The sequence below is a fragment of the Coregonus lavaretus genome (assembly GCF_964263955.1).
Source record: "Coregonus lavaretus genome assembly, chromosome: 4".
Taxonomy (NCBI): domain Eukaryota; kingdom Metazoa; phylum Chordata; class Actinopteri; order Salmoniformes; family Salmonidae; genus Coregonus; species Coregonus lavaretus.
Genome location: NC_139991.1, coordinates 51,900,650 through 51,926,692, shown reverse-complemented (window position 1 = coordinate 51,926,692; position 26,043 = coordinate 51,900,650). Strand labels below are relative to the sequence as shown.

The window sequence follows — 26,043 nt, the reverse complement described above, 5'->3', positions numbered from 1 at the left end:
ATAGACTGCCTTTATATTACCAAGCATCTTCTGGACATACAAACTTGGCACGTGTTGTGTCATGTCTTTCAAGGTATGGTTGTCAAGAGATTACCTAAAAACAAGCCACTGCGACAGAAAGTGAATTTTCCGTAGCAGGTTAGGAAAACTTTTAGCAGGTTAGGAAAACTAACACAGAAGGTTAGGAGAATAAGATTAAGGGTTAGTTAAAATGCTTTAACCTATGAAAAGTCACTTCCAGTCGCAGCAGTTTCAAAAGTGGCGTGTTTTTAGGGAGTCCCGTTGCCAAGCAGAACAATGGAGAGATCGTAAGATACATTTTTTTAACCATGTGTTGAGTTTAACATTATGACATACAGTAACTAATAAAGATGCTATACTTCAACCACAAGAGAGGCTTGCAGAAGGAACATTTATTTGAATTTGTGAACTGGCAAAGCAATGTTCAATAGAAAATATATATCTGTTTATAAAACAATAGTTTTACCTTTATATTTACTTGAGGATAGACGATACTACGTTAGTCTTACAATAGAGCTGAGGAAGGGTTTCACAGTTTAAACCAATGGTAACGTTAACACATAATGGAACGTGACAAAAAGCTTTCAAACGTCACAAAAATAAAATCATTTTAACAGAACACAATAAAGGTAGTCTTTTGACGTTTTTAATACACAGTTACCTGTACACAAGGAAAAAAACACTAAAATTAAACATTTTCAAATTATAATATCCCTTTTCATTAAGCAATGAAGTTAATACTAGATTCAATTCTAACTAATCAATCATACATATGAGATCACACAAAGTAGAAAGAAAAATAATTAAAAAGTTTAGCATTGGACTGTACACAAGTCCAGCGTGTACTGGATGGGGCGTTAGGGAAACTGGGTGGTACCAAATAAGACAATTTTGATCGTAATACTTAGAATATAAAAAACTACAATTAATTATTACACAGGTAGAATCCAGAGGCTTAGCAGTCTTGAATTATTTAGGTACAGAACATACATAAAAACCTAGCATTTCTCATTTTTGTCCATAGCAAGATGCAACATCAAATTTCAAATTACACATTCACGATCTTTGAACATTTTCAGTATGAAAACAGAACAGGGACAGTTTTCCTGCGATAATGACTCCATGAAAAAAAAATGTCTTCGATTTAATTATATATATATTTTAAATAAAATATTTAGTCAAGTATCTGAGAATACATACATAGTTTTACAAGATAGCAAAGGCAAAAAAACTCACAATATGCAACACTCCCCTTTTCCCATATCAGATCATTGTAATAAAAAAGTACCAATTACATTTTCATATGCCTTAAAAAAAAAATCTAAAGAACTACAAGTTAAATGTCTGTCAAAGTATTAGAGAATCCATCTTTGTTTCAAAAATGAAATAAGATATTGCACCTTTTTTAAACCAGAGTACAATAAAATGACAATGAAAAAAATAAAGCACAACAGGAATTAAATTAGGAATTGACTGCCATTTGCCAACATCACTCCTTGTATTTTGTAACAAAATAATATGTTCCTGTAACAAAACATCACAGTTTCATCACTGAATTAAAATGCTTTATGTAAAAGGAAAATAAAACATTTTTACACATTCTTAAAACATCTTATGACAAAACAAAAACAATGTATTCAAGACTGCTAAGCCCATAATTACGATTTTATTGCAACAGAACTAGAAAAAATAGATTATATTGCATTTACTAAAATGTTACAACTCCGGGGTTCGTTTTGGCGATGTAATTTGAATCAAAAAGGAAAAAATAGAAAACAAAACAGCTCTCGCATTAGTCCAAAAGGGATCCCGGGAATTGTCCATTCAAAATAATGGTGTACACAAGTATTTAGTAACAATTAAATGTTCCTGATTTAGAAATATTCTTTTATTTTTTATTGTATAAGTCAGTCTACAGCTAGTGTTTCTCACTAAGAAAAAAGTAAGTCTTCAAGGCGTTGCAAATCTAGAAACCTGTTACAAAAGGTTTGTTTTCATCCTCAGTGATTCAAACATCTTCAACTAAAGGGCGTCCTCTCTAATGATCCTGCAAAACACAGGTTCACGTCAGTGACCAAGCACAGTAATACATTTTACATAGATTTACATGTGCAAGTTACAGTACATATCCTTACAGAAACAATAGTTAAACTCAACTTAACCTAATTGATGCCAGAATGGATTTACATGGGACATTTCATAAAATGTACTTTCAAACCTCCATACTTGAATTAAACCTTGCCTTTAAACCAGGGATCATCAACTACATTCAGCCGCAGGGAGATTCTCTTGAGCGGATGGTCGGGGGACGAAACATAATTACAAATAATTTGTAGACTGCAAATTGACCACAAGAAGCCCAAACAGATATTTGACTAAAACAATCATTTCAAACCTTGCTTACATCCATCTCTCCATTATGCGTGGAAATACTTGGGAACAGATTTCCAAAAATAAAATCACTTGGAGCTGATTTAATGGTGTTATTACAGTCTTTAATGTCCAACAATAAATAAATACAACAAAAAAATATACATTTTTTTTGCTTGGGGGTGGGGGGGGGGGGGGGGGGGAGACGGCAACAAATAAAACCACTGCAGGCTGCCAGTTGGGGAACCCTGCTTTAAACCATTCAACATTTTCAACCTTCCTCCTAAAGGACTTCCGTTGGCCCCAACAGCCCTCAGGGGGTTGTGGGGTGGAGATGGTGCTGAGCGTTTGGATGGGTTCTCACCTGAAGGCCTGGGGCCTGTGTCTGCTGTGCACCTTGGCCATAGTAGGCCCCCTGTTGTCTGTAATACTCCACCCAGGCAGCACTGTAATCTGGAGGGGAGCTCTGCTGGGAGCCGGGGCCTGCTGCCTGGCCTGGGGAGAGGGGAGATGGAGAGGGTGAATAAGGGGAAGAAGAACATCCTCTGATATGCACTCAAAAGACCAGTCTATTGGAAGAGTGTGGAGGCCACACGGGTGTAGTCTTACTCTGTTTCTTGTAGTATTCCTCCCATGCTTTGCTGTAGTCAGGGCCACTGCTCTGGGCTTGGCTCTGCTGACCTGTGCACAAGATAAAACCCGGGTCAATACGATACACACCAAACAGGCTACCAATACCTCCCTGATTAATGTTCGGCTCCATAAATTCAATTTCTTCGACTCAAATAGATTCAGTTAATCAAACAAAAGCCAATTTACATTGCTGATCAAATCAAGAAGCAACATAACCATGTAACCAAAATGGTCAACTTTTGACTTCAATCATCGCAGTCAAACAAAACCGTTCTTGCGTATCAATTATAAGTTGACATGATATTTCTACTCAGACACTCTTGGCATGGAACTTTTTAAAACGAGGGCAGAGGGAAGGTTTGAGGTCTGGTTCAGGTGTATACAGGGCACAGACAGGTATTTAACAGGTGGGTCACCAGTGGGGGCCAACTGCCCCCAGGCACCCCAAACCAACCAGGAAGCCAGTCTCAAAGAGAAAGGCTCAGTCAGCACTCACTTGCAAAAAACCTACTATGCAACTACAAGCCCTGAGAGAGAGGCTAGGACCAGTGACTCAAGACTTAGTAATGTTACACAAGCGAGAAAGGCTAGTAGACCATGTTAGTATTGAGCTCCCTTCTGTTCTCCCCCAGAAGACTGGCACTTGCCTAGCTTTTTATAATACTGCTCCCATGCTTTGGAATAGTCCATCTGGCCGGTCTGGGATCCATTGAGACCTGCAACCAGACACAGATAACACTGTTGGAGGACAGAGTTACTGCATGAGGACCTTTCAGTGGAGGTTGAGGCTATGGCTTACCATCCAGACATGGCCCTCTATGTCCTATGGATTTAGGCCTCTACCCCATACCCTAACTTAACCCAAACACTAACTAGAACTTCCATGGAGTGAAAGTTACCTTTGAAAAGTTTCCTCCCCACTTGACTCTCTGCCAGAATGGGACATTTTTTCCCCCCAGCCAGTATCTGGACGGTTAGCCACATTTTGAATGCAAGAACTACCTTGCCGTTGTCTTGAGTTGAATTTAAATGCACTGCAGCAGTGCCAAAACAAGTCTTGAATCTCCAATTCCTTGTGTCCTCAGAAATTGCTGTTCTTGTTAGAGAAATAACATTGTGTTGCTTCAGTCCGCTCAGCAAGCAGAGCAGAGAGCATGAAACATGGCTAATTTTAGTCCTCCTTCCACTTATGTGTCCTCTTTCCTTTCACTGGGGAGGGACTGTTATGCCCCACATGATTTTGATTGCATAGACTCCGTATGTATCAAGGAATCATTGCAGTGAAATTGCAGGCTGATATTGCTATCAAGTGTTCTGGGTATCCCACCCTAACCACAATGGGATGAGGCCATCCCAGCCATTAGTTTGAGAGAAGCAGGTAGACTTACTGGGGTCCTGCTGGCCCTGAGGCTGCCATGTCTGATATGTTGTGCCCCATCCTCCTGTCATGAATGTCTGGGGTCCACTGCCACCACAAAACACAGACGCATGTTAGACAGTTTTCATATTTATATCAATTGTTGTAGCCTGGGTATTGTTTACATCATTGAATTCATACTTTGGTCAGTGTAAGTATTATCCAAGAAGGTAGTTCAAGGCAAGTTTGACAAATGTAACAGTGGTAAAAGGTGGGGAAACCAAGACGCTACTCACTTCTGATGAGGGGTAGCTGGTCCTTGGCCGAAGGGGTTCAGACCAAAACTGCTGTTGCCCCCCATTCCTGAGGCCTAGATGAGAGAGTGGAACATACTTGGTTAAACTGGGGGGTGAAAAGGCAAGGCCAAAGGGCAGCGCTGGCCACTGACGCACTCCATTTGATGGATTCTTCATGTTTTTATTTTATTTAACCTTTTTTTTTTTTGACATGGGAGTCAATGCTGAGACCAAGGTCTCTTTTCCAGATGATCCCTGTATAGCACCACAATACAATAAACACATTACCTACACATTCATATACACAATAAATTAAGTATGGGTTTTAAAATCAGTAAGGGCTTACTGCACTTCTGCAAAATCAGACAGTAGCCTTGTCACAACCAGGTCAACAGTCGAGGCAATTGCATACATAATAGTATCATCCGCATATAGATTACATTTACAATGAATAGATTGACCTATAGCATTTGAATAAATAGTGAAAGGAACAGGTCCTAGTATCGACCCCTGCGGAACACCTTTATGTACTTCAAGAAACTCTAATTTAACCCCATCAATCACTACGGCCTGAGTTCTGTCACTAAGACAATCATGAACAGGCGTCAGAGCTCAGGCCTATCGTTTAACCCCGGGTGACATACTGGTGGATGGTAGGGCCACAAGAACCAGTCGCACCCCCCTTTGACATGTGCCCTCATGAATATCAGGCCAGACAATAGATTTGGGGGGGAGGAGGGGGGCATAAGACCACCTACCCCAATCTTCTCATCGATCAGCTGGCGGGCCATCTCCATCTGTTGGGGGGTGCCGCGGATGGAGAAGACGCGCACGTTGGGGTCGGTGTTGGGCGGCGGGTTTCTCTGCAGCTCCACGTGCGCTCCGGACTGCTGGTTGATGTTCTTGATGGTTTCTCCACCTTTAGGAAAGGGGAAATTCAAAACATGAGTTCATGGCAAGTCAGCAACAAGTGTCAATTTGACCTCCAATCAGTTAGTGAAAAGCTTAAAACAGTGCTTACTCTGCTGTCTGATTCCATTCTTTAGGCTTCATCACTCCTACCTAAACTCATCCGACTGGAGGATAGACTGGTAGTGATACCTATAGAGACCCTGGCATGTCCTACAGCTCCGTCCCCATTCTATTTGAACATCCGTGCTAATCAGAGACAAAGGACGACAACCCTTCCTCCCCCATGCTGACGAATCAGACGGAAGCTTCCTGACTTAAGGAGCGCAATTAAACCAGCGGGAAGAAATTAAGCATAGCTGGGGGAGAAGAGACAAATTCAAGCGTATCCTCTTTTTTGGATATCGTTTGTCTCCTTTGGCCCTTTCCTTTCCCGGCCTCATGTGTGGTAAGGGAAGGGGGGGGGTACAACCTCTTCCCCCTTCTCCTACCATCCCAGTGAAAGGAGCGAGGGGGCTTCCCAAGGGGACACCAGGGCTGTCCCAACATCAATTACACATTTTTTCACTGGTAGCAAACACTGGCTGACCTCGCAGTGAAAAGGCTCATCCAAACCTCTCCTCCTCCCGTAGCCTCTTCCTGTTGCCAATAGACTACACATGGGTCATTAACCCATTGTCAACCAAATGAAACTTCTGCCTTAATGAAGCCATTATGAGGTCCCCCAGTCAGAGAGCAAAGGGGACTGAAGAGCCACACTTAATTTCATGGACTGGACCTCGCTGGGGCCACATCATATGACCTTAACGAGACTGGTTTAGTGAGCTGGACCAAAAGGAGGGGATACAAAGTGCAACTGGTGAGGGATTTAGGGTAAGGGGGGAGGTTTAATTAACAGACAAGTTCATGAAGAATAGTTCTTAGGCACTTAAAAACCATGCTTACCCACTCATCTAAAACTATTGACATATGGGTCTTGAAAGAAATGTAAAAGCCAAATGCAGGACACTATACCATTGAATATTTAAATAAAAAACCAGTAGGCCTGTAGTTCAACCCGTTATAAAAAGTTTGAAAGTTGAGAAGCTAAAGCATGGGGTATGGGTGGGAGACCAAAGTTACCAGGCTGTGTGTGAATTGGGGGGAGGGTGTAATCAGTGGGTCAAGCAGCTGCATAAAGGCATCGCAAAGATATGAATCACCTCAGTCTTTAAGGCTGACAGGGCCCAGACCCACAGCCATATTGGACTAGTTCATATGCTAATGAGGGGGGGAGGGGGGCAACGGCCAGGTTTATTTGCCCCGCGCACAAAAGCCACTTGACATTTCTATTGCCTTGTTTCGATCATAGGTAGAAAGCTCCCTTCGAACCACGCTCACCACGGCGCACACATCCATCCATAGGACACACTCAGAGTTTCCTCCGAAGTGCAATGGTCAATGACTTTTAAATAGCTGGCAACGGAGTGAGCATGAATAGCCAATAAGCTAATTCCTCTCATTCATTCCCTCACTCCACTCTCTTGGGCTGAAAGGGCCTCATTAGATAACAGGCAACCTTCCACGTGGGGGCTGTTATTATGAACTTTTAACAATTAATGTCACATTATATGCATTATCCCTGTCATTAAGCCCTAAGGGAAGGGACAGAATACCACTTGTGCTGTATACATGAGCCAGGGGAGGGGGGGTGAGGGGGTGGCTGGAGGGGAGGATGGGTAACTGGACGCACACCATATTGTCTCATTGTGCAACTTTGAATGGCATTTCACCACGATAGAAAAAGCAAACTAATGGACTGGCAATGATGCACTTTGGGCATAATCAAGGCTTTTGAAGAATTTCTGTGTTTTATAATACACTGCTCAAAAAAATAAAGGGAACACTTAAACAACACAATGTAACTCCAAGTCAATCTCACTTCTGTGAAATCAAACTGTCCACTTAGGAAGCAACACTGATTGACAATACATTTCACATGCTGTTGTGCAAATGGAATAGACAACAGGTGGAAATTATAGGCAATTAGCAAGACACCCCCAATAAAGGACTGGTTTTGCAGGTGGTGACCACAGACCACTTCTCAGTTCCTATGCTTCCTGGCTGATGTTTTGGTCACTTTTGAATGCTGGCGGCGCTTTCACTCTAGTGGTAGCATGAGACGGAGTCTACAACCCACACAAGTGGCTCAGGTAGTGCAGCTCATCCAGGATGGCACATCAATGCGAGATGTGGCAAGAAGGTTTGCTGTGTCTGTCAGCGTAGTGTCCAGAGCATGGAGGCGCTACCAGGAGACAGGCCAGTACATCAGGAGACGTGGAGGAGGCCGTAGGAGGGCAACAACCCAGCAGCAGGACTGCTACCTCCGCCTTTGTGCAAGGAGGAACAGGAGGAGCACTGCCAGAGCCCTGCAAAATGACCTCCAGCAGGCCACAAATGTGCATGTGTCTGCTCAAACGGTCAGAAACAGACTCCATGAGGGTGGTATGAGGGCCCGACGTCCACAGGTGGGGGTTGTGCTTACAGCCCAACACCGTGCAGGACGTTTGGCATTTGCCAGAGAACACCAAGATTGGCAAATTCGCCACTGGCGCCCTGTGCTCTTCACAGATGAAAGCAGGTTCACACTGAACACATGTGACAGACGTGACAGAGTCTGGAGACGCCGTGGAGAACGTTCTGCTGCCTGCAACATCCTCCAGCATGACCGGTTTAGCGGTGGGTCAGTCATGGTGTGGGGTGGCATTTCTTTGGGGGGCCACCATGTGCTCGCCAGAGGTAGCCTGACTGCCATTAGGTACCGAGATGAGATCCTCAGACCCCTTGTGAGACCATATGCTGGTGCGGTTGGCCCTGGGTTCCTCCTAATGCAAGACAATGCTAGACCTCATGTGGCTGGAGTGTGTCAGCAGTTCCTGCAAGAGGAAGGCATTGATGCTATGGACTGGCCCGCCCGTTCCCCAGACCTGAATCCAATTGAGCACATCTGGGACATCATGTCTCGCTCCATCCACCAATGCCACGTTGCACCACAGACTGTCCAGGAGTTGGCGGATGCTTTAGTCCAGGTCTGGGAGGAGATCCCTCAGGAGACCATCCGCCACCTCATCAGGAGCATGCCCAGGCGTTGTAGGGAGGTCATACAGGCACGTGGAGGCCACACACACTACTGAGCCTCATTTTGACTTGTTTTAAGGATATTACATCAATGTTGGATCAGCCTGTAGTGTGGTTTTCCACTTTAATTTTGAGTGTGACTCCAAATCCAGACCTCCATGGGTTAATACATTTGATTTCCATTGATCATTTGTGTGATTTTGTTGTCAGCACATTCAACTATGTAAAGAAAAAAGTATTTAATAAGATTATTTCATTCATTCAGATCTAGGATGTGTTATTTTAGTGTTCCCTTCATTTTTTTGAGCAGTGTATATTTATACACTATGAGGTTGGATTAATTCTGTGAAAATGATAATGCCCTTTTAGTGTAAGAACTGTTTGATGGGACGGAGTTTTGGCCTGCCTGGTGACGTCACCAGGTGGTAAATTAGTTAATAGTCCAATAAGAGTTCCAAACCTTCAGTTTTACCCTTCCCACTCAGACCACTCCCAGCAAAATTCTTGCTTGAGAAATTGCTTTGCTAAGAAGCTACACTACATGGCCAAAAGTATGCGGACACCCCTTAAAATTAGTGGAATCAGCCATTTCAGCCACACCCGTTGCTGACAGGTGTATAAAATCGAGCACACTGCCATGCAATCTCCATAGACAAACATTGGCAGTAGAATGGCCTGTACTGAAGAGCTCAGTGACTTTCAACACGGCACCGTCATAGGATGCAACCTTTCCAAAAAGTCAGTTTGTCACATTTCTGCCCTGCTAGAGCTGCCCCGGTCAACTGTAAGTGCAGTTATTGTGAAGTGGAAACGTCAAGGAGCAACAACAGCTCAGCCGCGAAGTAGTAAGCCACACAAGCTCACAGAATGAGACCCGAGTGCTGAAGCGCGTAGCGCGTAAAAATAGTCTGTCCTCGGTTGCAACACTCACTACAGAGTTCCAAACTGCCTCTGGAAGTAACGTCAGCACAATAACCGTTAGTCGGGAGCTTCATGAAATGAGTTTCCATGGCCGAGCAGCCGCACACAAGCCTAAGGATTGAAGCTCCCGACTAACGGTTATTGTGCTGACGTTACTTCCAGAGGCAGTTTGGAACTCTGTAGTGAGTGTTGCAACCGAGGACAGACTATTTTTACGCGCTGTGATGAATCACGCTTCAGTGATGAATCACGCTTCACCATCTGACAGTTCGACGGACTAATCTGGGTTTGGCGGATGCCAGGAGAACGCTATCTGCCCGAATGCATAGCGCCAACTGTAGAGTTTGGTGGAGGAGGAATAACGTTCTGGGGCTGTTTTTCATGGTTCGGGCTAGGCCCCTTAGTTCCAGTGAAGGGCAGTCTTAACGCTACAGCATACAATGACATTCAAGACGATTCTGTGCTTCCAACTTTGTAGCAACAGTTTGGGGAAGGCCCTTTCCTGTTTCAGCATGACAATGCCCCGGTGCACAAAGCGAGGTCCATACAGAAATGGTTTGTCGAAATCGGTGTTGAAGAACTTGACTGGCCTCCACAGAGCCATGACCTCAACCCCATCGAACACCTTTGGGATGAATTTGAACGCCGACTGTGAGCCAGGCCTAACCGCCCAACATTGCCCAACCTCACGAATGCTCGTTACTGAATGGAAGCAAGTCCCTGCCGCAATGTTCCAACATCTAGTGGAAAGCCTTCCAAGAAGAGTGGAGGATGTTATAGCAGCAAAGGGGGGAACCAACTCCATATTAATGCCCATGATTTTGTAATGAGATGTTCGACAAGCAGGTGTCCACATACTTTTAGCCATGTAGTGCATTTGTCTGTATTTTTCACAATTTTAATTAAAACAATAACAGTAAGGTACTTAATTGTTACCCAGAAATATTTTGATATTGAGATAAAATCGGCTGCATTGGACCTTTAAGTGATGAAGACCACTGGTCAAGAAATAATGAACTGAAAGATGAAGTGCTCCATTAGAGGTTGGTTTTCCCTGAGTAGGCACAGTTGGGGGACGTGCCTTTACACATCTCTACATTAGTACCTATTTGTCCATACATTCAAAAGGATACTTAAACTGGTTATTGGATGACTGAAATGCATCCATATGATGACTGATAAAGATTGTTGTTGGTAATGGATCTTGACACCACCAAACGTAAAACTCGCTGAATCATTTACAAGGCGTTTGCATTCTCACCTTTCCCAATCACCAGGCCACACTTGTCGGCAGGTATCGTGTATGTCACTTCCTGCAGTCCACCGGGCGCGCCCATGTTCCAGTCCCCGCGGCCTCTGCCCCGGCCTCTGGGCCCCACGGAACCCCCAAAGCCATCCCGATCCTGTAGAGAGGAAAAAAAAGTAGTGACTACAGGCTCCTGAAGACCTCAAACATGACATTACACATCTTACACTCTTCAACCATTCCCCTATAACATTCCCCCGCCGAAGTATCACCAGTGCAGCCGTGTCTGACGCCAAACAAAAAAAATGCAATAGTTCCGATTTTGACAGGCATTCTTATCTCCTCAAATGCATTTGACTTGCATTACTTTACCTTGGGCTCAATAAAAAGAGTAAACCAAGTGTACCACCATGTGGGAGTCTGTATGGACTATGCTCCAGGGTTGGAGACATGCCTCAGAGAGACTAGGCTCATCCTTCTAGTGTACGTTCTGTGCTCAGGGGCAGTAGGTCAGGTGACAGAGAGGAACTAGTGATGAGGTGGAGACCCACTGCCCTTTTACCTGTCTGTACACCTGTCTGAGAAGGTCCCCCCCACCACCCAGCCACAGGGCTAAGGGGTTCAGGGAAGCCTGAGAGGGGGCCAGGCTGGACCTGTCCGGGAGCCAGCCAGCTAGGGACTGGGCTGGGGACTGCTACATGGGCAACAAGGGAGTTTAAGGGGGCATGGCTTACTTTAGAAATACAGCAGGAGTGAACCAATCATCTGATACATTTCCTAAGGGGTTGTTGTTCCTTTCAGGGCATTTAAAAAATAATTAAGTGTAGTGGTCTGCAGTGCTGTACCTGTGCAGTGTGTACCAGCTCGTTGATGAGGTGAACCGCATGCTGGCAGCGGTCAGGCTGGCCCATCACCTGGGCAATCCGGTCGGGGCTGATGCCATCGTCTGAAGGAGAGGGGGACACTAGTCAGAACTGTTACATTAGAAGACCACATGTTTAGTCATGTCACAGACATCACACACATATTGTATTACATCATGTGTCGTCAAGACCACCTTGTCTGAGTCAATTGAAGAACAAGACCGGCAAACAAGACCGATTGGAGATCGATTTAAGATAGAGGCCATCACTAATCTTGACAATTGTATTAGCCATCTAGCACAATGGAAAAAGCCTTTAGTAGAGGAGGGCGGTCTCACCTGGTTTGAACTGGATCCTGACCCCAGAGTCATTCTGGATCTTCTTGATCATCTCTCCGTTCCTGCCAATGACGATGCCCACAGCGAACCTGGGCACTGCCACATCCAGGCTGCTTCCCCCCAGTCTGGATCCAAAGTCTCCCCTGTTGGCCCGGAAGTCTCCCTGGTCCTTGTCCCGGATGATCTCTACCACCAGCTCTCGTGCTTGCTGCAAAACACCCACGCCCCCCCCAGCACAGAGAGGGTTAACTTAGAACATCTAACTGTGATATACAAAAAGGTTGATTGATACCTTGAATCCTCTCCCCTTGCCTCCTTAAAACACATTGGCCTACAATGTTTTCTCCTCCGACGTGTTTTTATAAGCAGGCATGGAGCGAGGATATGAAGGAGGGTAGCCAGGTTTGAGAGACTGACTGACCGACCTGCACTTTGTAGGGGTCCCCAGTGATTCTGAGGGGTTTGTCTGCTCCAGTGGGCATAGGTCCGTCCTGGATCATTATCATTTTCACACCTGTTCTCTCCTGTGGGGCGCAAACAGGGAACACAAGATCAACACAAATTCACACATTTTGGCTCGATTGAAAAATAATCACGGTTTTCGATTTTGATCATTTTTTTAAACATTAAATGCACTATGCATTATGTGGGTTAATACTGTAACAAAAAACAATTAATATAAGTCCCATGATGGTAGTGACTGCCCATTACTGCTTATCACTTATTAACCAACATTTATTCACATTACTTTCCTAAATTATTTCAGTTTATTACATTAGTTTTATATGATGACTATTTCATTCCAAGTCATCTCAGCTCTATAGAGCTGCTTCCTATGCTGTCTGACAAAATCACTATTGTCTAGAAAAGTTTTGTGGTCCTCTGTAGCTCAGCTGGTAGAGCACGGCGCTTGTAACGCCAAGGTAGTGGGTTCGATCCCCGGGACCACCCATACACAAAAATTTATGCACGCATGACTGTAAGTCGCTTTGGATAAAAGCGTCTGCTAAATGGCATATTATTATTATTATTATAAAAAGTAAATGGCTGCTAAATGCCAACTATTAATCACTTAGATCATGTATTTCAGGTAGAGATCACTCGCGAAGCAACAGCTGCTCTCTATCACCTCACGATTGTGCTACTCTTCTCTCTTCCATAGCAGGCGTAAAAGAAACAGACTGGACAAGTAGATGCGCAATGGATTATGGTAATTATACTTAATTACCACATTTTATACGCAAAACTATGTAGAATATTGGCCTGTTGGAAAGTACAACTCCCTACTGCATCGCACAGTTCAGGCTGGATCTGATTGACTTGAACGAAATGGAATTCAAATAACTGAACGATGTCGTCAATTAGTTGAAAATGTTGTTTAATGGCTCAGCACTTTCTTCCATCGAGAACGAGACAAAAAATGTAGGCTACACTGCCTATTGGCTTCTTTGCATATTCACAAAAAATAATTACGCAATCAGGCTGATGCAACAGATAAAACCGTTCAGCTTAAAATGTTGATAAAGTTTTATTTATTCATATTATAAGCTCAACAATGCGCACATGGCTGTAGGCCAGGGCAATTCAACTGGCGGCACGCGTGCCAGATTCAGCCCCTTTATTTATACTGGCCCTTTGATCAACTCTGAACATTAATAAAAGACGTGCAAAAAAAAAAACACGTGAAAATCTGACGTTCACTGCCAAAATGACAAGCACCATGGTTTCTAGCATTTTTATACATGTGGAAAATGTGCGGCACCCCTGCAACTAACTTTTTTTTTTTTTTTTTTTTGTACATTTATTCGAATATAGTCGAATAGCCCTGCTGTAGATTATGTGCCAAAATGCAATTAGCAGGAAAACACCATTCTCAAAAGCGCGAGAGGTTTCATGTGACATAGATGAAAATATTCATTAGAAATTAAGAAAGAGGGGAGATCTAAAGATGCATCAACTAGCATGGGTTACTAATATGACTAGGCTTATGCCTTTGGCTGCTGGACAATAACATTTGGATGATTTGAAAACCAATACAACATGAGAAAAATGCTGGTTTCAATGGCGTATCAAGTGTTTATAGAGTAACTCCCTCAACATTTATATGGTCATATTTTGGCTAGGCTACTTTGAAACAAGACATGCTTCACAAATTGACGAAACGTCCAGGTTTTAAACAATTAAGTTTATGGTTAAACAGTTTCAAAATGCTGACCGCCTCCGCTCAGATTCCAAGTGGTTGACGTGCGGTGTGCAACAGGCACCGTCCTTCACTCGCCGGTCTTGTGACTATTCGACCTGAACGAACCGTGCCTCGAGTATGTTGACAGAATCGAGCCTTTAGAAGTTAATGTCCTTCATTATATTTGTCAAACATGACTGGCGTTTAGCTTATATTTATTCAATTAAAAGTCTCATTAAAGTTTGGCTACATTTTCTGCCGCCTCCCTCATGTCCGCATCGGTTTGGACATGAGGCTGTAGCCACGTAGGATTTTTTATTTATGTACATTATTTTTGTGTGTGAATATTATTCCAATGTTGGCTCGATATTGTGATGTATAATTTTTCTATCCATTCCGACAACTTAAATCTATATTCTTCTTGTCCCGACTATTTGTTAAACTTTTTTTTACTTAATGTTGAGCCCTGCAGTTGCATAAGAACACTTTCTCTGTAGCTCAGCTGGTAGAGCACGGCGCTTGTAACGCCAAGGTAGTGGGTTCGATCCCCGGGACCACCCATACACAAAAATGTATGCACGCATGACTGTAAGTCGCTTTGGATAAAAGCGTCTGCTAAATGGCATATTATTATTATTATTTTTAAGCCACTAAATAAATCACTAAGAAAGTGTATGTTCTAAGTGCATGTGTGCGTCATCCACAGACCACATAATCTACTCGAAGCACCTAGTGCCCCCCTACCTGCAGTTGTTTGATGGTGTCCCCTCCCTTGCCGATGACCAGGCCCACTTTGCTGGCAGGGATTAGGATCTCCTGGATGGCGCTGTTGCCGTCCATCTCGCTGTGGAAGCCTGGGCCGTTTCGACACCGGTCCACGATCTGGCTCAGCAGCCTCTTGGCCTGCCTGGTGGGAGAGGGGCACAGTCCACCGTCATGTATATGTTCATGGTCAGCCACATCATACATAAACTATACATAGTGGGTTTCTCCATTTGCAAAAACAAGATATTGAATAGTGTCAAGAAGTGATTGTTGAGGGGGTAACTCAACATTAATCTGGTGAAGGTGATTAGGGTCGAGTTGAGGGCAGCCTCGTTGCTGATAGAAATGTATTGTCCATCAAGTAGAGTAATCATGTTAGCTCTATATGCAACATTTCTATCTGATCGCCATACATACATAACTTTGGTTGCAAGTCCCTGGGAGAATCTCAATTGCATACGCCCTGCGTCCTCTCCTTGCCTCCTTCTCAAGACCCTTTAGAGGAGAAAGTCAGAGGGGAGGGACTTCAGGCGTTCTCATCCAATGGGTTTTGAGAAGGAGGCGAAGAGAAGACACAATGAGTATGCAATTGAGATTCTTCCCGAGAGGAATGTGGTGTGACTTACTCAATGTTCTCTGGGCTTCCAGTCAGGGTGCAGGGCCTGTCCATCATGCCTCCGCTGTCTGTTATACAACACACAGCTCCATTAACCAGACAAAACATGCACCCACACATACATTTGTCTTTCTAGAAATAAAAATCGGGCCAATGTGTGACATTGGGATCAACATTTCAAAATGGTTTGAAAAATAAATGGAACACTTCAATTTTTATGCAGTTCCACGTGTACAAGTGCATATATACCAAATTGGCCCAAAACTCCACCCAACATCGGCCTAGGACTATAAATATCCTTTAAAATAGCAGGTGTAAGACACCAAAATGTATTTGTCATTTCATAACCTGATCATATTGTGAATAAGCCCACTAGGCTACTATGTCATTTGTCGTCATTCTAATATCCAGAATAATGGAAAGGAATATAGCGTTAGGTGTTGCGCAACAGTCTATCCTACACAAATGAACACAGTAGACCGTGTCCAATCAGAAGCAGAGAAACATACGAAAACATGAAGCTTTCTGTTAAATCTAACGAGACACTGCTGTAAATCAAGCAGACAACAGATGATCAATTTGCTAGGGATATTCAACCCATCGTGGATCACGGCACAACTGTCTTCATCGACATAACGAATGAGACACCAAAACATTCTGGACATTACTTGCGAACACTGTTTTTCCTGCACTTTGGCTGTTGCATCGCGTGCTGTATCACAACAGCTGTTTGTCACTCTGGATCAACTGAAGTGTGAAAATATCACAATGTAACTAAACTGCTGGACATCAAATGCGCATTCAAGTATTATGCATAACTATTGACGAACCACGTCAATGACAGTATAGATTTTGGTTTTAAGTATTGGTTAGAAGCTGTCGATTTGGCTATCACATACATTATTTTAGATTTGTGTGCCCATGAAAACAGTTTACAAGCTGAAACATAAGAAAACACTCAATGTTACATACACTGAACAAAAATATGAACGCAATATGTAAAGTGTTGGTCCCATGTTTCATGAGCTGAAATAAAACATTACATTTTTACATTTTAGTCATTTAGCAGACACTCTTATCCAGAGCGACTTACAGTTAGTGAGTGCATACATTTTTCATACTGTGAAACATCCTAGAGATTTTCCATACACATATGGATTTTACATCCCTTTTAGTGAGCATTTCTCTTTCGCCAAGATAATCCATCCACCTGACAGGTGTAGCATATCAAGAAGCTGATTAAACAGCATGATCATTACACAGGTGCACCTTGTGCTGGAGACAATAAAAGGCCACTAAAATGTGGTTGTCACAACGCCACATATTTCTCAAGTTGAAGGAGCGTGCAATTGGCATGCTGACTGCAGGAATGTCCACCAGAGCTGTTGCCAGAGAATTTAATGATTTTTTAGAGAATTTGGCAGTATGTCCAACCTGCCTCATAAGCACAGACCACATGTGACAATGTAAGCCTAGGACCTGCACATCAGGCTTCTTCACCTGCAGGATCGTCTGAGACCAGCCACCCGGACAGCTGACGAAACTGAGTATTTCTGTCTGTAATAAAGCCCATTTGTGGGGAAGAACTCATTCTGATTGGCTGGGCCTGGCTCCCCAGTGTGTGGGCCTCCCATGCCCACCCATGGCTCCACCCCTGTCCAGTCATGTGAAATCCATAGATTAGGGTTTAATGAATATTACAATTGACTGATTTCCTTATATGAACTGTAACTCAGTAAAATCTTTGAAAATGTTGCATTTATATTTTTTCTCAGTATAGTTATCGCATTTCGGAGATAGCCAGACAAAAAGACTGTACGAAAGCTAAATCCGGGATTCTTACCAGGATCAAATTCAATATATTTTAACTGATAAATAATACATATATAAAACGACAAAGACTGCCATAAACGCAAGATAAGAAAAAAAACATGAGAAAGGGTTTTCCACTGCAGGAAATCCTCACTGGTACCCTAGTTTATAGAAAGACCCACATATGCACATAAACCTCCATGTTAACAACCTAAGTGCTACCTTCTTATTATTTATGAATGTTTATGAAGTCACATACTAATTTCACTACAAAATACCACATCAAGGAATTCATTGGGGGCGTATGTTTGGGATTTGACAAGGCTTCAGTTTCTCTCAGCTGAACCTGTTGAGCAGGGTATATCATTATCATGCCTCGTACTCCGGGTGTGCTTCTGGCTATCACCGATCAGAGGAAAGACCTAACTAGCTACTCCGTGAAGTACCGACACAACTGACTACAGCATAATGGGACAGTGTCTCTTTAGGCAGAACTTACCTGCAGCAATCTGGATCTTGCAGCCTGACTCTAACTGAATTCTCGTGATCTGCTCTCCTCCTCTTCCAATGACTGAGTGTGGGTGAGAGGGGAATTACAAAAGGTCAATATCCCAGCCCAAGTTAGCTTAAAATGACACTAAAGAGTAAATGTGAGTACTATAAGTTGGAGTAAACCAATAGCTTTTGTTATCAACTGCCCAAAAGCTTCACTTACTGAATCCAACCATCTTATCAGGCACTTTGAAGTCCTCTGTCATAATAGCCCTGCAAGAGACAAAGACAATCAATGACAAAAGGGTAAATATCTGCTGTGATGTATGGCCGAATTAGAAATGATAGGATAGTCGTCTCATACTCAAAGCTTGAAGGGATAGTTCACCCCCAAAGCAAATATCCATCTTGTTAGATGGCGCCCATATTCCCCATTCAATTGGATTGAAGCCTGCAGATCTCTACACAACATGGACTCTGCTCGACATGTTTTTTAAAAATCTTTATTTAACTAGGCAAGTCAGTTAAGAACAAATTCCTATTTACAATGACAGCCTACACAGGCCAAACCCGGACGACGCAGGGCCAATTGTGCGCTGCCCTACGGGACTCCCAATCACGGCCAGTTGTGATACAGCCTGGAATCGAACCAGGGGGTCTGTAGTGACGCCTCAAGCACTGAGATGCAGTGCCTTAGACAGCTGCGCCACTCGGGAGCCCTGAGATGAGATCACTTTTAAGGCATGAAAACCTCTGACAAACCTTAGATGGGGAGAGCTACCCCTTAAATGAATGTCATTATGTGCCAAGTCTGGTAACAAGATAAACCACAGAGCTGCATGGAGAACACATAGGCCAAGACATTGGCCTATCTGAGACGTGTTACTGGATACACAGGCAGTAGTGAGGGTGGCAACTTGATTGAGCTACTGTTAATCAATATCTACCCCCCCCCCCATATCTAAGTTCACATCAATACAAATAGTCATTTGAGAAGATAAGGCTCACCTTTGATGTACCATTCCACCCAGCTGGTTACCTACTGAGAAACAACAAGGAAGAATAGAGAGGGTTAGAGAAAAGGGCAAAACGATAGACAGGTTAGCTGACATCACAAAAACCATTCACTCGCTTCAAAGGGGCAGAAGGCCATGTGCTTTGGTTCTGGATAGCCAGCAACAATGACAAGAAACTGCCATGTGGTGAATCGTAAGTGGCTCGTTTGATCTTGTTCTTGATACCATGTCTTGTTTTGATGTGTTTTGACTGATATCACGTCTATGCTAATATTGCTAAAATTTGCTAGCTAACAACTGACAAGTGCTCATTGTGCAAATTTAATTATGTTTTCAATAAACTAAACATTGGACTAAATCATTTACATGACACCAACAAATCATTGCAAAACTGAATAAAACAAGGTCAAAACAATTGTTGCTGCAGAACTGAGGAGTGACAAGGTGGATTGGACGGAAACAGATGGAGATGGTTCTGTCAATCCAGTAGTGATTGGGGAAAATCTATACAGTTACATATCGTAATATTATTTTGGACAATATTGTAAATCGATACTTTGACTCCAAGTATTGATTAGTAAAAATACATGTTGTTTGGTAGCGTTAGCTAGCGCTAGACAGCTGTACCTGCACCAAAACTCCAGTATTTTTCAGCCTATAGCTTGTCCTCCACCTTTTTAAACAGTGAGTCAACATGTTTTCAGCACTTTTATTTTCATGTTCTCATGATCTCTTGTCGCTCTGCAGCAGACATAGTGAGCAATATGTTTGGAACATCAAATCTTAAAATATCGAATCTCAATGCATATAGAATCATATGGTATCTGCACCCAAGTACGGTGATTATATTGTATCGTGAGGTCCCTTGCAATTTCCAGTGTGTCAGTGTCAACACACAGCAGGGGGGTGCACTGCTATGGAAATGAGATGTGTATGGGTGTCGTTCAGAGAGGTAGTACCTGGGTCAATGGTTATCGGCCCAGACTTTCATTTTGACAGGTAGCAATATGCAGTGGGCTTAAAGGATATGGAGCTACTGACGGAACACCATAAACTCATATCTACGTTCACTAAAGCTTACGTCGTTTGCACATATTTGGTTGATGGAAATGCAATGAGGTAAAGAAGTGAAATGCCTTAGCCAGCAGGTCCGACCCGCTTGCTTAAAGCTGCACTAGGGTCGGACAGCACCGCGGAGCCGGCACAAGATATGGCTCGGGAAAAGTACCACAATCCAGGGATAAGAAATGCGTTGTACTTCGAATTGTCCCATTCTCCCAACTGTTACACTGAGAAGATTGAACGACTGCTAGTTTTCTGAGCCATATCTCGCGCCTGCTCTGTGGTGTCTTAATCTACACAGGAATGCTGTCGGACAATAGTGCAGCTGTAAGCAAATGGGTCGGATCTGCTGGCTAAGAATGCCTATAACTATTAAGTGTCTGATGTGGTGTCAATTCACACAATGACATTACACTGCAAAGGACTTGCGCTTAGCCTAAAATGGTGTTAATGGTAATGACAGATATAATATTTATACAGTGTAACAGCCGACTATTACATTTCAAATTGTGTAACCTTGAGAAACAAAAAAGCGCAAAGTGTTGAAAACAAGTGAGTTAGCCAGCCAAACCTCCACCAGAATTGCACACAACTTATTCAGCAATGCATTTGGAGCTAAAATATCATACCACACCATGACAAGATAAGAGGACAATAACTGAATGGAGTTTCCGCTTCATGGACATGAAATTGCTCACATCTGCATTTTGGGTGCATACGGGTAGCCACACGCATCATTGCACCATTCTGCAAAGCCCCACCCTTACGGGGTAACTACAATTTCAGGTGCCTAACTGAAAAAGCAGATGCAAATATTTGTTACATTTCTAGTTTGCCAGGTTTGAAACGGCAAGCCCAAACAGAATTGAGCTGAATTGTGAACAGAGGGCTTCAAAGCAAAAATGCATAGTAAACCTTGATTACACTGACTCGTGACCATCAGACAAGACCTCTCTCAGCCCCTTATTACATTAGGCCAAGCCCTTTCCTATTCTATAAAATCCCGATTTCAAATGCTTGGACAGAACAGCTTCCTCTTGGAGAGGCTGAAGTTAAGTCATGAGTAAAGCCTTACATAAGGTTTAGCTGCCGTATGTTGCTCCTGCTTTTACTGGGCCTGTAAGAACGGAATTTTCCACATCAAGGCTTTTTTCGCCCATGAACTGGTCTCATCTTATCCCTGCAATTCCTTCAGGGGCTGGACTGCTGCAGCCCATTTGCTGAACTGATTCTGCAGCAAGATGGGACAAAAACACTAACACCTTGGAAATCACAATTCCTATAACCACTGCCATAGTAATAGAAGCGTGAATGTGAAGCCAATGCAGCAAGTTCATTAATGTTGGGCTCACTCAATAACCAATGAACTCCAGATATCAGTTGTGCTGTCTATGCAAATGTTTTAATCGGTCAATAACGACAATAGTTACAAAAAGGAATTGGTTTATAAATAGCAACAAGTGAAATAAGCTCAATCAGCATTATCTACATTTCTAGAAGCACAGTTCCTTTTTCTCTACTTGGTGGACTTACAAACCAGTTTTACTTGCTGCTGCTCGCTGCACTTTTTTTTCTCCACGACAGCTTTGGAGGCATGTAACCTGTAGCTCGTGATTTCTCACGCAACCAGTGTCAATCATATCTGTAGCAGCTAGAGCATTGTACTGCAGTAGGAGGGAGGGTTGGAATGAGAAATCCCATCAATGGCCTCTGGGTAACTAGGGATCCGCTCCTTTTCTGACCTAACAGTTAATTAACTTTGTGGTGGTGGAGAGTAATCCTGCCCTGAAATAACACAGAACGAGGAGGAGAGAGCGCTCCGACTGTCTGAAGCACTTCCTAACTCCAGGCTAGTGGTTACTCTTCCCAGCTCCACATTCCCCCTCCCATTTGCCCAGGCCAGATCGTGGCCAGCCCATTGCTAGTACAATGCCATGTCATTCCTCAACAGCCGTGCTATCCACAGGGCCCCATTGCTCAACATGAATACCGGCTAGCTGCTACAACTTCCACAAACAGGCTAGGCTACATGACATTGAATATACATTAAAAAGTGTCAAAGGATCTATCATTATGTAGTGCCGTCACTACTGAGCTCATCCACTGAGATCCACTGCCACCGCTGGCTTACCTCCATCATCCATTGAGCGCTTCTGGCCTCCGTAGCCATAGAGAGAGGGGTCTAGGACTGGAGAGGAGTTGTTCATGTGGGGCATCTGGTCACCTCCAATCTTAGCCGCAATCTGAAGAGACAAGAGTGATGGAAAGAGGGGGAGGGCTAGAGTGAACAAACAGATAGCAACACAACCTGTTCTAGATAGATAAACTAGTTACATTAAAAAGGTTATATTTGACCGTTATTTTCCAGTCACAAGGTCAAACTATTACCCAAAATGAAGTACTACTTTTCATAGCGAATCAAGTTATTTCAGTTGTCAACACGGAGCCATTTTTTACTCTCCAAGTCAGCTACAACTGAATGCAATTGAAAGGCAGTAACTACCTCCCGAAACTAGCTGCGACACATGCACATTACAAAACACTGCCTGCATCACCTCGCCCAAAATTAGCCACTTGCCAACGCCAATTAACTACATGTATTCTTCGGAGATAGACATTTAAATCTAAACGCTGCACAAAAGCATTGAGGCCCGTTTCTCCTAAACCCCTCATCCGCAACCACCTCTCTCCATTCAAAAAGTATATAGTTTCAGAAAATTACACAAAATTGATGTAATTTCTGCAATATGAAAATACAATGTCTCCAATTAAAGGCTGACAATTGGAGCCTTGCAACACCTTCAGGCGTCATTATCAACTTCAGAGCCGCCACACTGAGCTGCCTGCCTGCCGTGGAAGTGAGAAGAAAAAAATAACTGCCCTCCAACATGGATCCTGATCCCAGGCAGAGCTGAAATGGGTAGGGGGCCACGGAGGGGGCTGAGTGAGGGCTCCACCTCTTGCCTAGAGCCAAACCTTCTTTCTGGGGAATGTTGGGGGTGGTATGTCAGCAATGTGAGCTGCACACAATAAATCAACTACCCGGGGAAAGGCTTGGGCCTAGTAGTGTAGAACGAGGCAAATGCGGCGAGTCTTCTCAGGACAACTGCTGCTGACTGTCAAGGGGGTTTGGGGCAGGCAAGGTCCACCAGGAAAGAAATGCCAGAGGATATTCTGTCGCTCAGGGAACATCCCCTCGGGGTGGGTGAGAGGCCTGTTTGCACTGAAACTACCATGCAAACACTTCCATATGATGGAGGAGAGCCAGGGGGAAATTCACCCAATCTCTGCATACTACACTATGGGGTTATGGTTATTTCAGTGCATATATTTGTATCAAAGAGATTGGAAGCTCATTGATGTCCTAGTCATTTTGATTTTGTGATAAAGACAACAATTAACTTTCTTCTATTGTATTTTTTTTTTATCACAGCAGACTTGTCCAACATGAACATTCACATTAATATGCAGCTGAACATCAAGATTATATAAAAAACAACACTGACAAGATAATCTAAACATTTACACAAAAACATGGGTATGACAGGGGCAAGTGTGACTAGACTAGTCTCACTATGTGATCATAATATAAGTATGGAGCTGAAATTTCAGGAGTACTTGAATTAAGGAGCAACGAGAAGTTTTTACTTTATCAGAGAGATTAGCAACTCAACAGCAACACTGAATGCCAGCACTGTTCAGTCACAATACCAGATACCGATATATAGGGCCTACAGATGATCTGTACACATCCGCTGTTCGTAGAAAATATAACGTTCTAGGGCTGGGCTATTCTGGGGTGGAGTTCTCCTTAAAGGAAGCACTTCATAGAAACAGTGTTTTGATATCTTTGGTCTCCTTGCAGACAGACAGTAAAATGTTCAGTGTCCTGGCCACTGGCTCAGTTCTATTTTTCCCCCTACAGAGTTCATAAAAGATAAATGGGCAAATGGTACGGCAGTCCTATTCCCAGAAGCACAGACCTGGGACCTATAGGGAAGCTGCAAGGGAAACCTGGATGCCACGGTTATCTGAGGAAAACTGACACTGGACCCACAAGCCTGATGCATGAGTACAAAGCCACATGCGATTGTAGCTCCTGGGATAAGCACACAGCTGAGAGAGTGGGGGGAGAGAAAGCAAAGGCATTATTAAATGGACACTAGAGCACCCAGACATGTGCTTATGCCACATGCTCATCTGGGTTTATTTGCAGGATAGTGTCTTTGCCTGTCAGGGAGAATATGTTATGAATATCTGTGTTTGTGTCAGTTAAAGCAAAGAAGACCAATAGTTCCTTTTGAAATATTAAGTTGAAATATGCAGTTTGTTCAGCACACTTTCGTAGGGCCCAGGAAATATGATAAGGTGAGAACAGGTGTGTTTTTGTCCTGGGTGTCAAGGCTTCACAAGAACTCGGCCCAGAGTGCAGACACTGACTAGGAAGGAATGGGGAGCGGTGTGGCAGAGCTTTCCTTCACTGTGTGCAATAGCCTACTTCCTGAAATGATAGATTGGAATAGTAATCTCAGGAAACGTTCACTATGTTGCTTGCATGCTACTGGCATTTTAAATGGAATAATTTGCACAGTCGTGGTGTGGTTTGGTCAATTGTAATATTGTAGTCTACACATTATATGGCAGTGTGGGGGTTTACAGACCAATAAATGATTTGATCAACTACATACAGTGCGTTTGGTCATAGGCCCAAATGACATAACTAACGCTAACTTTGAGATGTCAAGAAGTAGCTAGTTCAACCAATGCGTAAGTAATATTTAGGCTGCAACTCGTTAGCTAGCTAACTAGATAATGTTAGCTTGCTAGCTAATGAGCTTCCATCGCAAGACTGGAGTATTAACATTAGCTAACCAGCAAGTCGTTACTGAGTGATAAGGTCCCAATACAATTTTAGTTAGAGACGATATTATTAGGCAATGCAGTAGTTGGCTAACACCCTGTTGCAAACAAGAAAAGTTCAGCGATAACATTCCAGCAAGCTAGGTGGCTAACTAGCTAACATTAGTTGTTGACGTTGCGATGCTAGCTAGTTTTCCTCGCATGTTCGCTAAGTAACTAGCTAGGCTTAGCTAACATGTACAATCGAGGCTAGCTAGCTAACATTACTACTAGACTGAATCACTCGATAGTTTAGCAGCTAGCCAGCGTTAGCTAGCTATAACTACTGAATTCTGAAGTTGTTTAACATACAGCGGTGTAGTTAACTTATAATTTATCGTGGTGAATATCCGCAGATTTCAGACACGCGCTGTCAAAAGTCAGCTTGCTAACAGAAAAACGTCAACTGTGTTTTAAATTGCCTTGTAAACACTCGCAAATTTAACACATAGTTTACGTTTTTCTTAACTTTTGACAGCGCGTGGCTGAAATCAGCTGATATGCTGGCTTCACCACGAACCTAGGCCACAACCAAAGCTGATATCGGCTTGTAGTGTGGTGGTAAAGTAGCTAGTGGTGCTAACTAGCTTAAACTTCCGTGGCTTTACAACAGGTTGTAGTTTGTTGCTTATGCCTTGTTTAATAAAGTTACTCTCACTTCAGTTTCATGCAAGGGGTTTCTTAGTTGCGCCAATCACACTTTGCCTAATTAATTTTATTGTTCTTTGACTTCACTGTTTATTGTTGGGCGTCTTTTGGCCCGCAAACTCTTAGCACTTGGACCTTGTGTCGCTAACTTCAGTTAGCTAGCTATATATACAGGAGTTTTTTTTTTTTGAGTAAAGAGGGGTCTGGGGTTATACACTGCTGGTAGAAGAAAAAAAGTGCACTCCTCCACCACACCGAATGGCCTTGCTCGTTTCTCGTCTGAAATCATTCGGTTTCTCTTCGTCGGAATGAATTACCTGTCGGGCCCGGTGTAAAGCGTCGGCGAAGCCATCTGCTTTCGTTCCAGGCTGAGCCACGGAGGCCTGTCCCTGTACCAGCTCCGCCATCATCATCATCCCTACAGCAGCTCTCAGCAACACACCAAAAACAAACTTCGGACTAGCGAGCAAATCAAGCAGC

At 43.3% G+C, this 26,043-nt stretch overlaps 1 protein-coding gene across 12 annotated transcripts; it reads right to left on the bottom strand.

The window, feature by feature from the left end:
• Positions 1–651: 651 nt before the first annotated feature.
• On the bottom strand, positions 652–26,043 carry LOC311127661 (far upstream element-binding protein 3-like). 12 transcript variants are annotated; one of them, XR_014613129.1, is made up of 18 exons: positions 25,881–26,039; positions 22,148–22,259; positions 18,947–18,980; positions 18,162–18,211; positions 17,946–18,017; positions 15,645–15,702; positions 14,998–15,160; positions 12,497–12,595; positions 12,072–12,279; positions 11,716–11,816; positions 10,886–11,027; positions 5,436–5,596; positions 4,678–4,751; positions 4,413–4,489; positions 3,001–3,072; positions 2,756–2,886; positions 1,698–2,068; positions 652–984 (listed from the first exon to the last, which is right to left on the bottom strand). XR_014613129.1 is itself a non-coding variant. In XM_084159515.1 (18 exons), exons 1-18 carry the CDS (start codon positions 25,977–25,979, stop codon positions 2,060–2,062), a joined length of 1,749 nt encoding a protein of 582 aa, XP_084015641.1. In that variant the 5' UTR covers positions 25,980–26,039; the 3' UTR covers positions 1,922–2,059. The 12 variants fall into 12 exon arrangements, 11 of the variants coding, with proteins under 11 accessions (XP_084015637.1, XP_084015641.1, XP_084015643.1 ...); XM_084159515.1 differs by lacking the exon at positions 652–984 and adding an exon at positions 3,672–3,740 and having other exon boundaries at positions 1,922–2,068; positions 11,716–11,834; XM_084159517.1 differs by lacking the exon at positions 652–984 and adding an exon at positions 3,672–3,740 and having other exon boundaries at positions 1,922–2,068.